This window comes from Macaca nemestrina, chromosome 2, assembly GCF_043159975.1.
Source record: "Macaca nemestrina isolate mMacNem1 chromosome 2, mMacNem.hap1, whole genome shotgun sequence".
Taxonomy (NCBI): domain Eukaryota; kingdom Metazoa; phylum Chordata; class Mammalia; order Primates; family Cercopithecidae; genus Macaca; species Macaca nemestrina.
Window position 1 is genome coordinate 155,065,493 of NC_092126.1, and position 13,785 is coordinate 155,079,277.

Consider the following 13,785-nt stretch of genomic DNA (forward strand, 5'->3'; position numbering starts at 1 on the left):
GAGGGTTCCCTGCACTCCCCGTCAAGAATGGCTCACTGTGCCTAATTGGCTTTTGCAAACAGTATTGTTTGTGCTGAACACCTGTTTTCCCTTTGGGAGGCTGAGATTTTTTTTTTCTTCTATTTATTTATTTATTTATTATTTATTAATTATACTTTAAGTTCTAGGGTACATGTGCACAACATGCAGGTTTGTTACATATGTATACATGTGCCATGTTGGTGTGCTGCACCCATTAACTTGTCATTTACATTAGGTGTATCTCCTAATGCTATCCCTCCCCCCTCCCCCCACCCCACGACAGGCCCTGGTGTGTGATGTTCCCTTTCCTGTGTCCAAGTATTCTCATTGTTCAATTCCCACCTATGAGTGAGAACATGAGGTGTTTGGTTTTCTGTCCTTGTGATAGTTTGCAGGATACAAAATCAATATGCAAAAATCACAAGCATTCCTATACACCAATAACAGACAGACAGCCAAATCATGAGTGAACTCCTATTCACAATTGCTTCAAAGAGAATAAAATACCTAGGAATCCAACTTACAAGGGATGTGAAGGACCTCTTCGAGGAGAACGACATACCACTGCTCAACGAAATAAAAGAAGACACAAACAAATGGGAGGCTGAGATTTTCATACACGCTAGGCAGGGGGTGCTGTGTGACCAGGCCTCAGCAAAAGCCCTAGACACTGAGTCCCTCGTGGGCTTCCCCAGTGGACAGCGTTTCACACGTTGTTGCACTGCATCATGGAGGAGTTGAGCCGAGTGCCCTGTGTGTATCCCGTGGGAGAGGGCTTCGGCAACTTGTGCCTGCCCCCTTTGTTGATTGCTTTGTCTCTTTTGCTGTAATAAATCACAAACACAAGTGTGCCCATGCTGAGTTCTGTGAGTTCTAGCGAATCACTGAACTTGAGGGTCTCGGGGGCCCGGGTCACAGCACTTCCAGCCTGTTTCATGGGCACTGTCATCACATGTGTAGTCCACTTCCTTTACGCTGATCTTCATGTTTGTTTCACTCCACCTTCCATGTCACATGTTTTCCTTCACTGTTAATCCCCTGGCCCATTGCTCATGGCTGAGAGAGCACAGACCTAAAAGGTGAGCTTTGGGTACACGGTGGGCTTCTCAGCTTTGAGCTTCACCATCGGGTGATCTGAGTGGGGCATTGGTGGGAACCCCTGGGTCAGTATCTACAGGGCTTTCCTAGTTCCCTGCCTGGGGGGTCAAGGTCTAGCCTGCTGCATTCTGAATGCCCACAGACAGAAAGGAGCTGGGAATTTGCACTAAGCAGTGAGACTTTCATCACCTAATCTCCCTGTTTAGGAATGGCTCAGATGCCCTCAGCTATCCCCTATTCCAGAGACCCTCTGTTATTTTATTATTTTAAAACAATTTTTTCTGCAGTAAAATTGATGTTTATCTTTTGGTGTACAGGTCTATAAATTTAAAATTATGTATAGATCAGGCCAGGTGTGGTGACTCACACCTGTAATCCCAGCATTTTGGGAGGCTGAGGAGGGTGGATCATTTCAGGTCAGGAGTTTGAGACCAGCCTGGCCAACATGACGGAAACCACGTCTCTACTAAAAATACAAAAATTAGCTGGACGTGGTGGCGCGTGCCTGTGATCTCAGCTCCTCAGGAGGCTGAAGCAGGAGAATTGCTTGAGCCTGGGAGGCAGAGGTTGCAGTGAGCCAAGATCATGCCATTGCACTCCAGCCTGAGTCATGAGAGAGAAACTCTGTCTCAGAAAAATAAAAATAAAATCATGTATAGATCAGTATTATCACCACCACAGTTAGGATACAGTTCTGTCACCCCAGACCCCTCCTTTGTACTTGCCCTTCATAATCCCTTTTGCTCCATACGCATAGCCTCTGACAGCCACTGATGTGTTCTTTATGGCTATAGTTTTAACTCTGGAAGAACGTCATGTAAATGGGGCTGTGTGTTTTGCAGCATCATGCAGCTGTAACCTTTGATTCAGCAGGTAACAATGTGCATGGCCTCTCCACTCACAGTAATGCCTTTCAGATTTAGCCAAGTGGTTGCGTCTATCGGTAGGTCTTTCCTTTTCATTGCTGAGTAGTATTCCATCGCAAGGGTGTACCACAGTTTGTGCACCCATCAAAGGACATTTAGGTTGCTTCTAGTTTTTGGTAATAGAGCTGCTTAAAAATAGTGTACACATGTTTTTATAGGAACATAAGTTTTCAGTTATTTAGGGTAAATGCCAACAAATGAAATTGCTCAGCTATATGTTAAGTATATGCCTGACTATAAAAAACTGCCCACTGTTTTCCAGTGTGGCTGGATCACTCTGCATTCTCACCAGCAGTGAACAAGGGTTCTAGTTGTTCCCTACAGAGTGTGGTATTGTCAGTATTTTAATTTTAGCCATTCTAAGAAGTTTGTATTGTTATCACATCATGGTTTTAATTTGTAGTTCCCTGATGGATAATGATGTTGAGCATCTTTTGATGTGTTTGCCATTTTACATCCCATTTGGTGAAATTTCTGCTTGAGTTTTTGCTCATTTTTCAATTGGGTTGTTTACTGTCTTACTGCTGAGTTTTGGGAGTTTTAAAATATATATATTCTAGGCTGGGCATGGTGGCTCACACCTGTAATCCCAGCACTTTGGGAGGCTGAGGCAGGCAGATCTCTTGAGGTCAGGAGTTCAAGACCAGCCTGGCCAACATGGTGAAACCCCATCTCTACTAAAAACACAAAAATTAGCCAGGCGTGGTGGCACACGCCTGTGATCCCAGCTACTCAGGAGGCTGAGGCAGGAGAATTGCCTGAACCCGGGAGGTGGGGTTGCAGTGAGCTGAGGTTGAGCCACTGTACTCTAGCCTAGGCAATGGAGCGATATCCTGTCTCAGGTAAAAAAAAAAAAAAAAAAGAAAATTCCAGGATGGGCACAGTGGCTCACACCTGTTATCCTAGCAATTTGGGAGGCTAAGGCAGGATGATCACTCAAGCTCAGGAGTTCAAGACCAGCCTGGGCAACATGGTAAAACCCTGTCTCTACAAAAAAAAAAAAAAAAAAAAATAGTGGGGCATAGTAGCACACACTTGGAGTCCCAGCTACTAGGGAGGCTGAGGTGGGAGGATCAGCTTAGCCCAGGGAGGTTGGGGCTACAGTGAGCCATGACTGTACCACCTCACTCCAGCCAGGGCAACAGAGTGAGACCCTGTCTCACCAAAAACATATATAGAGAGATAATAAATATGTGTTTACACACACATTCTGGATTTAAGTCCTTTGTTGGATATATTATTTGCTAATATTTTCTCCCAGTCTATAGTTTGTCTTTTCGTTCTCTCTTTTTTTTAACCCAATCTGTGACAAGCACATCTTTTCATTCTCTTTACAGTGTCTTTTGCGGAGCAAAATTTTTAATTTTGATGAAGTCCAAATTATACATTTTTTTTCATGTATGCATGTGTTTCTGTGTCACATCTAAGAACTCTTTGCCTAACCCCTGGTCACAAGGATTTTTTTTCCATTTTCTTCTCAATGCTTTAATAGTTTTATAGTTTACATTTATATAGCTTTGATCAAGTTTTTCTTTTTTGAGACAGAGTCTCATTTGTTGCCCAGGCTGGTGTGCAGTGGTGCGGTTGTAGCTCGTTGAAGCCTCAAACCTCCTGGCCTCAAGCAGTCCTGCAGCAGCCTCCCAAAGTGCTGGGATTACAGGTGTGAGCCCCTAGCTTTTGATCAATTTTGAATGAATTTTTGTATATGGTGTGAGGTTTACATTGAAGTTCTCTTTCTTTTGCACTTTTGATAAACATAGATTAGCCATACTTGTGTGGATCTGTTTCTGGATTCTCTTTTCTGATCCATGGGTCTGTGTCTGTCCTTTCAGCAACACGACACTGTCTTGCTTATAGTAGCTTTGTAGTAAGTCATAAAAATGGGTGAAGTGGTTCCTCCAACTTTAGTTTTCTTTTTCAACATTGTTTTAGCTCTTCCAGTTTCTTGGCTCCTCTATACAAATTTTAGAATCAGTTAATCAATATCTACAAAAAGTTGTGCTGGGATTTTGATTGGAATTGCATTACATTTGTAAATCTACAAAAGTTGTGCTGGGATTTTGATTGGAATTGCATTACATTTGTAAATCAGTTTGAGGAGAGTTAACATCTTTGCTATGTTGTCTTCCAATCTATGTATATAGTATATCTCTCCGTTTACTTACATATTTTTTTTTAATCAGTGTTTTGAAGTTTTCAGGACCCCCTATTTACATTTTGCCTGGAGAGCAAACTAATAGACTTCTGCCAAGCCACTGCGGGGACACCTAGGGATCTGATTGCTTCTTAAGGAACTTGCACCGAGTCCTCTCTGCTCCAGCCTTCCTTTTTACTGCCAGCTCCAGAGATACTAGGTTTGCCATTCCCAAGTCTTTTGAGGGTTTTACAGAGAAAATCTGGTTGGTTCTCAGCTTCTCCATTGTGTGGTTGGTATTTGGCTTTCTCAACTGTACCAAGCCTGTTACAAGTAAATAGGAATACAGTAGATTTCACCTTGATTATATTCTTTCTTTACTTAAACTTCTCAAATATCCTTACTTTATATCTCTGATCATTCTAATATCTTATGCCTTGGTGCATCTGATTTCACTAGTAGTGCTTCTGTCTTTAGGTGTTTTGTGATTTTTACCATGATCTCATGTTCAATGGAACTTTCTTGATGGGAATTCTTTGAGGCCTAGGTTGAAAGTGAGTATCTCCAGAGGTATTGTGTCTCTGCCCACTGCTCTGGGAGCACCGCCAATCCGGGATTATTTTAGAATAAATTCTCAGCTTCAGTGTAAAATAGTGCCTTTAGATTACGAATTCAGACCACAAGGCTTAATTTGTGATAATAAAATCTCAGCACCAAGGTCAAACTATGCAAATGTCCCTGCTGCTTACCTCATCATAGCTTGGCTCATCCTTTCCATCCAGTTCTCCATGCTCTCTGAGGCTCTCTCCTGCCCAGAGTGTCCGTTGTCAGCTTGGCACCTGTGACTCTGCTAAAGGGGTCTGTGTCGACCCCCAGATGTATGTTTGGAAAACAGGAATTTCCTTTCTAAAAATCACTTCTCTGTAACTTTTCTGTGCCCAGCCTTAAGATAGGAACTAGAAGTACAGGTGTGAAAAAGGACACATGGCCCATCTTCATGGCACTCACATTTTGGGAGGAAAATAATTAATGAATGCTTTTTGAGTCCTTGTTTCATTCCAGTCGCCATCCCGGTGCATTCACATGCATGATGTCTGCAGTCCTAGTAATGACCTTGCACAGTAGGGTCTCTCGTGGATATTTTGTGGATGAGGAAACTTGGGCTACAGGGACAGGCAATGAGCTTGGCACTGGGGTTTGAGCTCCTCAGGCTGGGGCTGAGTGACTGTCCTGCTCTCTCGTAGAGGCTGTGCATGCCTGTGTACTGCAAGTACCAGTTCCATAAGACTCCAGTTCACAAGACCAAGGGGGAGCCCCATGGAACCCACGTTTATTTCCGGGACATCAACGTCATCTTCCTTGGGGCGCTGCATCCCAGTGACCTAAGGGAATACCTGGAGGGTCCCCCCATGATGGTGGAAGTTCACGACCGGGACCGCAAGTCAGAGGAGTTTTCTCAGAAGCCTGTGCTGTTTGGGGAGGACCCCCTGGATTCATACCTCAACTTCCGGGCCCTCATCTCTCCCAGAGAGACAGAGAACAACCCCTTTGAGTCCCAGAACAAGATGTGGTACCCTTATGGGATCGCCCAGGTCAGTTTTGCTGACCTCCTCCTTGGCCACAGGTATTTGAACCTGGCCGTCCCCATCCACAGCTGTGAGGTTCAGCCCACACACTGCAGCCAGGACAGCAGGAGAAGGAAGGTTGTGGGGCTTGGGGTCCCCAGAGATGGCCACCAGCATGGCCCAATGCCCATGGGCAACTACCTAGAGGCTGACTCCCAGCTCAAGTTGCGAGTGGACATCGCGGTGCCACTGAGGGCCGGGGCCAGAGCTGCCGATCCCGACCTCGGGGGCTCCCAGTTTGGCCGCATCATCTTCGTCTTTGACTTTAAGAAGGTCTCCCTGCTCCACAGCCTGCTGCAGGACATCACTATGATCAACGCTAAGGCCCTTGGCCTGGACTCCTACCCCCTCAGGACCCTGCAGCAGATCCTGTCGGCCTTCAAGATGCGTGTGCGGGTCCAGGAGCAGCAGTACCTGGATGTACTCACCGGCTTCCACCTGCTGGACGGGAAGACCCACCTTTTCATCCTGGAAGGCCTGGCCAACCAAGGCTTGAGGCAGCTGTGGGAGAACCACCAAAGCTGGTAGGTGGTTTGTTTTACATTTTACATAAAAATGATGGCATCTGGATGCCGAGGGAGTGGAGAGGTCTTTCAGAGTCAAGCCTAGGTTCAGTGTCCTTGTCTGTGAGTCTCCTTTCGGGGATCATTGTGAGGTACTTACCAGGGTTTAGTCATTGGACTTGAAGGCTCGATTGCATTTGCTTGCAGGGAGGAATTCAGGCGTATCTAAGATGACTGAGGGGTCCAGGAGAGTGGCGCCTGTCTTCAGGGTTCTGAGCCAAGGGCTACTGTGGCTAACCAGGAGCAGAATATTCTGTATTAGATTTCAGCTTGCCCCAGGGAAGATCATTTTGAAGATGGAGGGGCTGCTTAGGTTGCAGGAAGTTACCCTTCTCTGAAAGCCTTCAGGGGACCTGGGGGCCACTCAGTGAGGACACTAGAGGTGAATAATTAAAGTGTCCAATTCTGGGCTGCAGCAGGTAGCCCTTTGCAGTTCCTCCATTCTTTAGTTTTGATGACATGACACCTCTCCCTTCCTTTCACAATTTGCAGGTATACTAGTTTGGGTAGATAGGATCTCCCTCCTTTAGTCTGGAGGGCCCCCATCTGTCTTCAGAATTCAGATGCCCCAGGACCCACTTGTCTGCAGTAGGGAGTCCAGGAGTTGAGGCTGTCTGCCCAGAAGGGGATTGCACTTCTCTGGACCTGCCTTCCTGTGCTGATGGGCCCAGAGGCACCGGGAGAAGCTGGCCTTGTATCTATTATAAGCCCAGGAGAACTGAAAACATATTTCCACGCAAGAGCTTTTACACACATGTTCATATCAGAGTTAAGTATAATAGTCAAAAAGTGAAAACAGGCCAGGTGCAGTGGCTCACGCCTGTAATCCCAGCACTTTGGGAGGCTAAGGCAATCCTGGAATCACTTGAGCCCAGGAGTTCAAGACCAGCCTGGGCAACATAGTGAGACCTTGTTACTACAAAAAATACAAAAATTAGCCAAGCATGGTAGCTCCTGCCTGTAATCCCAGCTACTTGGGTGGCCAAGGTGGGAGAACCCAGGAGGCAGAGGTTGCAGTGAGCCAAGATCATGCCACTGAATTCCAGCCTGGGTGACAGAGCCAGACCCTGTCTCAAAAAAAAAAAAAAAAAAAAAGTGGAAATAACCCAGATGTTTATCAACTGATAAACAAAAGATAATAAGTCCATAGAATAATTGAGCCATAAAAGAAAATGAAAGCCAGGCATGGTGGCTCACACCTGTTATCCCAGCACTTTGGGAGGCTGAGGCGGGGGGATTGTCTGAGGTCAGGAGTTCAAGACCAGCCTGGCCAACATGGTGAAACCCCGTCTCTACTGAAAATAGAAAAACTTAGCCGAGCATGATGGCACGTACCTGTAATCCCAGGTACTCGGGAGACTGAGGCAGGAGAATTGCTTGAACCCTAGAGGCAGATGTTGCAGTGAGCCAAGATCACGCCACTGCACTCCAGCTTGGGCAAGAAGAGCGAAACTCCGTCTCAAGAAAAAAAAAAAAAAAAAGAAAGAAAGAAAGAAATGAAATACTGATACACATATCTCAACCTTGAAACATTCTGCTAAGTCAAAGAAGCCAGACACAAAAAGGCACATATTGTATGACTCTGTGTTTGTGAAATGTCCTGAACCGGCAAATCCATAGAGATAGGTAGGCTGGTGGTTGCCAGGGATAACCACTCAGGGGAGGGCAAGAGAGAAGCGGGGAGCCACTGCCAGTGGGCACAGGGTTGCCATTAAGGGTGTGGAGGATGTTCTAGAACTAGATAGTGTTTATGGCTGCACAACATTGTGAATGTAGTCAAAATCACTCATTCATGCGCTTTAAAAGGTTGAGTTTTGTTCAAGACCAGCTTTGCCAACATGGTGAAACCCCATTTGTACTAAATATACAAAAATCAGCCAAGCGTGGTGGCAGGTGCCTGTAATCCCAGCTACTTGGGAGGCTGAGGCAGGAGAATCACTTGAACCCGGGAGGTGGAAGTTGCAGTGAGCCAAGATCACGCCACTGCACTCCAGCCTGGGCAGCACAGCAAGATTCCGTCTCAAAAACAAAAAAAAAAAAAATGAGTTTTGTTGTGTGTAGCAGAGAATGTGGCCTGGCCCAGGAACAGTCTGGGCTCTGCCCTTGGCTCCTGGGAGGCAATCTGAGTCACACCTAATAGGAGTGTCTTTGTTCAGGGAGGGGACTGGCCACACCTGACAGTCACAGGATGGAGGCTGACCTTTCAGAAAGACCAACCGGGTGCTTTGGGATGGGGGCTTTGGGTCATGCAGAATCAGGAGACTGAGTTTAGCCATGTAGGCGGTCAGCCCGCCTGCTATACCTGTGCAGTGGAGCCCCCTGGAAACTCTGGCCACCAGGGCTGGGGCGAGCTGCCTGGCTGCAGTGTGCTTGCACGCTGCCACTCACCAGTGCTAAGAGGGTAGCACATCCGGCCCCACAAGGAGAGGACAGTGGAAGCTTTGTGTCTGGAGCCGTCGTGGACTCTGCTCCATGTGTTTGTTCCCCTGGCAGATTTTAATCTGTATTCTTTCCCTGTAATCCAACTAACTGTGAGTGTAGAACTGAGTAAGTAAGTTCTGTGAGCCCTTCTAGCGTGTGATCAAACCAGAGGGCAGTCTCAGAAACCTCCTGAACTTGCAGTTGGCGTCAGAAGTAAGGGTGGTCTTGGGGACTGTGCCCTCAAACTTTGTGGTTTGGCTAATGCTGGGCAGATAGTATATGAATTACATCTCGAAAGCATTTTCCAGTGGCAGAAATAACATGAAGCATGCTCATTGAACCCCGTTGAATTAGGCTAGAAATAAAATATAGATCATTAACCAGAAAAAAGTTCATATGGAAGGAAATTAATAACCATACTTCCAAATAACTTGTGGGTCAAAAAGAAATCCTAATGGAAATTAGACATTTTTGAACTGAACAATAATGAAAATAATATATTAACTAAAGTTGCAGGGTGGGCCGGGTGCAGTGGCTCACTAGATAGTGTTTATGGCTGCACAACATTGTGAATGTAGTCAAAATCACTCACAATCCCAGCACTTTGGGAGGCCAAGGTGGGTGGATCGCCTGAGGTTGGGAGTTTGAGACCAGCCTGGTCAACATGGTGAAACCCCATCTCTACTAAAAATACAAAAATTAGCTGGGCGTGGTGGCACACACATGTAATCCCAGCTACTCGGGAGGCTGAGGCAGGAGAATCTCCTGAACCCAGGAGGCAGAGATTGCAGTGAGCCAAGGTCATGCCACTGCACTCCAATCTGGACAACAGAGTGAGACTCTGTCTCAAAATAAATAAATAAATAAATAAAAATTTGCAGAGTGATATTGAAGCATTAGTCAGAAGAAAATGTATAGCCTTAAAATGCTTATTTGGAAATGAAAAATGTCTGAAAATTATTGAGACATAATTATAGTTGTTGCAGACATTGATATGTGTTTCAAATTATGCCAATATATTAAAAAATTTATAAGAAATTTAAAAAATAATACCAAAAATATGTTCAGATAAGATTATTTAATGTGGTATTGAATATAAAAATTAGTATAAAAATATCAAATTTTGAATACCATCTACATACGAAAACTAATTTTTAAAAATTGGAACACATTTAAAGTAAAATGTATAAAATTCATGGGACTAAATTTGACAAAAAGATGTGAAAGACGTCCATCATGAATATTATAGAACTTCAGGAAAAATTAAGGAAGACATAAATAAGTGGAGAGGGATACCATGTTCATGAATTTGAAGACTCAATATTCTAAAGGCTCAGTTATCTTCAGATTTGAACTGTAGATTCAGTGCACTTCCAGTTTTAAAAATCCCAACAGTTTTTAAAGTATGGACATTGATTTTAAAATTTTAAACTTTTGGCCGGGCGCGGTGGCTCAAGCCTGTAATCCCAGCACTTTGGGAGGCCGAGACGGGCGGATCACGAGGTCAGCAGATGGAGACCATCCTGGCTAACCCGGTGAAACCCCGTCTCTACTAAAAAATACAAAAAACTAGCCAGGCGAGGTGGCGGGCGCCTGTAGTCCCAGCTACTCGGGAGGCTGAGGCAGGAGAATGGCGTAAACCCGGGAGGCAGAGCTTCCAGTGAACTGAGATCCGGCCACTGCACTCCAGCCTGGGCGACATAGCGAGACTCTGTCTCAAAAAATAAAAAAATAAATAAAATAAAATAAAATAAAATAAAATAAAATTTTAAACTTTTGCATGTTAAGTTTCATACTTTTTTTTTTTAATCAAAGTCCATACTTTAAAAGCTGTTGGAATTTTAAACCCTTTACAGCAACATGCAAAGGTCTTTTTTTTAAAAAAGATACCCTTGAATAAGAACAAGATAGAAGAACTTGCTGTACTAGATATCAAGACTCATGATAAAACTATAGTCATTAAGATAGTATGGTGTTGGTTCAGAGATAGACAAGCAGACCTATGGAATATAATAGAGAATCCAGAAACAGACCTACACATAAGTGTTCATTTGCCGTATGACATATGTGATATTGCAAAATTGGTAGGGAATAAATATACTAAAAAACACTGAATGTTCTACTTCAAAAAGATGAATCTTATACAATGGGATGCTATTTCATACTCATTAGGATAGATAGAATCCAAAAGTCCAGTAATGACAAGCATTGGCAAGGATATGGAGGAATCAGAAGTGTCCTTCTCTGCTGGGAGGAATGTAAGTGCAGCCACTTTGGAAAACACTCTGGCAGTTCCTCAAGTGATTAAACACAGAGTTCCCATATGACCCAGGAATATCACTCCTAGATCTGTGCCCAAGAAAATGAAAACATGTATATCCACACTAATGTGTGGATTATTGCTAATTAGTGTACTAAACTTGTACACTCATGTTTATAACAGCATTATTCATAATAGCCAAAAGATGGAAACAGCCCAAATGTCCATGAAGTGGTAAAAGGGTAAACAAATGATGGGATATGCATACACTGGAATTCTATTTGGACATAAAAAGTAATGAAACACTGACACATGCTACACTATGGATGAACCTTGAAAACATGCTGAGGAGAAGCGGCTGGCCACAAGATGTTGCATATGACATGATTCAATTTATGTGCAATGTCCAGAAGAGACCAATCTATCAGAAAGTAGATTAGTATAGGGGTCCCCAACCCCTGGGCCATGGACCTGTACCAGTCTCTGGCCTGTTAGGAACCGGGCTGCACAGCAGGAGGTCAGCAAGCTCTGCCTGAGCTTTGCCTCCTGACAGATTGGCAGCAGCATTAGATTCTCATAGGAGCGGGAACCTTTTTGTGAACTGTGCATGCGAGGGACCTAGGTTGCGCATTCTTTATGAGAATCTAATGCCTGATCATCTGAGGTGGAACAGTTTCATCCCGAAACCATCCCCCCAACCCCATCCATGGAAAAATTGTCTTCCACGAAACCACTCCGTGGTGTCAAATAGGTTGGGGACCACTGGATTGGTAGATACTTAGTGGATCAGGGGTGGGGGTATTCAGGGGGTTGGGAGTATACAGAGTGATAGCTAAGGGGTGTGGGGTTTCTTTTTGAGGTGATGAGATGTTCTGAAATTGATGATGGTGGTAGTGGTTGCACTAAATAGATGAAAAACTATTGACTTATACTTTACAAATGGGTAAATTGTCTGCCATGTAAATTATATCTCAATTAAAAAGTAACTCTAGGCTAGGCACAGTGGCTCACGCCTGTAATCCCAGCACTTTGGGAGGCCAAAGTGGGCAATTACCCAAGGTCAGGAGTTCGAGACCAGCCTGGCCAACATGGTGAAAACCTGTCTCTACTAAAAATACAAAACTTAGCCAGGCTTGCTGACACATGCCTGTAATCCCAGCTACTCAGGAGGCTGAGGCAGGAGAATTGCTTGAGCCCAGGAGACAGAGATTGTAGTGAGCCAAGATCGTGCCACTGCACTCCAGCCTGGCCAACAGAGAGAGATTCTGTCTCAAAAAAAATAAATAAGTAACTCTAGTGGACAAAAAAAGTTCAGTAGGGAAAGGATAAACTTTTCAATAAATGGTGTTGGGATAATTGTGTTCCATAGGAAAAAAGGAAAGACATCCTTAATCCCTGGCAACCACTGCTATATCTGGAAATAGAACTGATTTTTGTATGTTGATTTTATATCCTAAAGCCTTGCTGAAACTCACTGGTTCCACGAGTTTTTGTTTTGTTTTTTTGGGAGATTCCTTGGGATTTTCTATACTGATCATCATGTCATCTGCAAATAGGGATAATTACATTTCTTTCTTTCAGTCTGTATACCTTCATCTCCTTGTTGTACTGGCCTGGACGTGCAGTATTGTTTTATGTAAGAACGGTGAAGGTGACTCACTCCTATAATCCCAGCCCTTTGGGAGGCCTAGATGGGCGGATCACGAGGTCAAGAGATTGAGACCATCTTGGCTAACGCGGTGAAACCCCATCTCTACTAAAAACACAAAAATTAGCCGGGCATGGTGGCGGGCGCCTGTAGTCCCAGCTACTTGGGAGGCTGAAGCAGGAGAATGGCGTGAACCCGGGAGGCGGAGCTTGCAGTGAGCCGAGATCGCGCCACTGCACTCCAACCTGGGCAACAGAGCGAGACTCCATCTCAAAAAAAAAAAAAAAAATGGTGAAAGCACACACACTTGCCTTGTTTCTGGTCTCTGCGGCAGAAGGCATCAGTGTTTCCCCACTACCTATGATGTTAGGTGTAGGGTTTTTGTAGATGTCCTTATGGATCTGAGGAAGTTCCATTCTATTCCTAATTTGCTGGCTCACACAATTCATAAAAATCAACTCTAGTCTAGGTAGACCAAGCCCCTGTTTTTAAACTTTTAACTTTGTTGTTTTTTTTTTTTTGAGCTTTTTCTTTCTTTCTTTCTTTTTATTGAGACAGGGTTTATTGCTGTTACCCAGGCTGGAGTGGAGTGGTGCGGTCACGATTCACTGCAGCCTTGACCCCCCCCAGCCTCAAGCGATCCTCCTACCTCAGCATCTCAAGTAGCTGGGACCACAAGCATGTACCACCATGCCCAGCTAATTTTTTTTCTTTTGTTTGAGACAGAGTCTCGTTCTGTTGCCCAGGCTGGAGTGCAATGGTGCGATCTTGGCTCACTGCAACCTCTGCCTCCTGCGTTCAAGCAACTCTCCTGCCTCGGTCTCCCTAGTAGCTGAGATTACAGGCACCCGCCATCATGCCCGGCTAATTTTTTGTATTTTTAGTAGAGATGGGGTTTTGCCATGTTGGGAAGGCTGGTCTCGAACTCCTGACCTCAGGTGATCCACCCGCCTTAGCCTCCCAAAGTGCTGGGATTACAGGTGTGAGCCACTGCACCTGGCCTAAACTTTTAACTTTGAAATTGCAAAAATAGTGGAGAGGTTGCATGTACTCATTACTCAAGGTCCCCCAATTCCCCCAATGGTGACA

At 44.7% G+C, this 13,785-nt stretch overlaps 1 protein-coding gene across 14 annotated transcripts in view; it reads left to right on the plus strand.

Moving 5' to 3' along the window:
• Positions 1 to 13,785, plus strand: part of CFAP92 (cilia and flagella associated protein 92 (putative)) — an 82,657-nt gene that overhangs the window by 37,464 nt on the left and 31,408 nt on the right. For all 14 annotated transcript variants that reach the window (XR_011620265.1, XR_011620264.1, XR_011620263.1 and 11 more), the window contains one exon: positions 5,424 to 6,328. Coding sequence is in view for 11 of the 14 variants with exons in the window: in XM_071092297.1 (XP_070948398.1) it covers positions 5,424 to 6,328 (905 nt within the window). In the remaining 3 variants the exon portion in view is untranslated. The remainder of the gene's footprint in view (positions 1 to 5,423; positions 6,329 to 13,785) is intronic.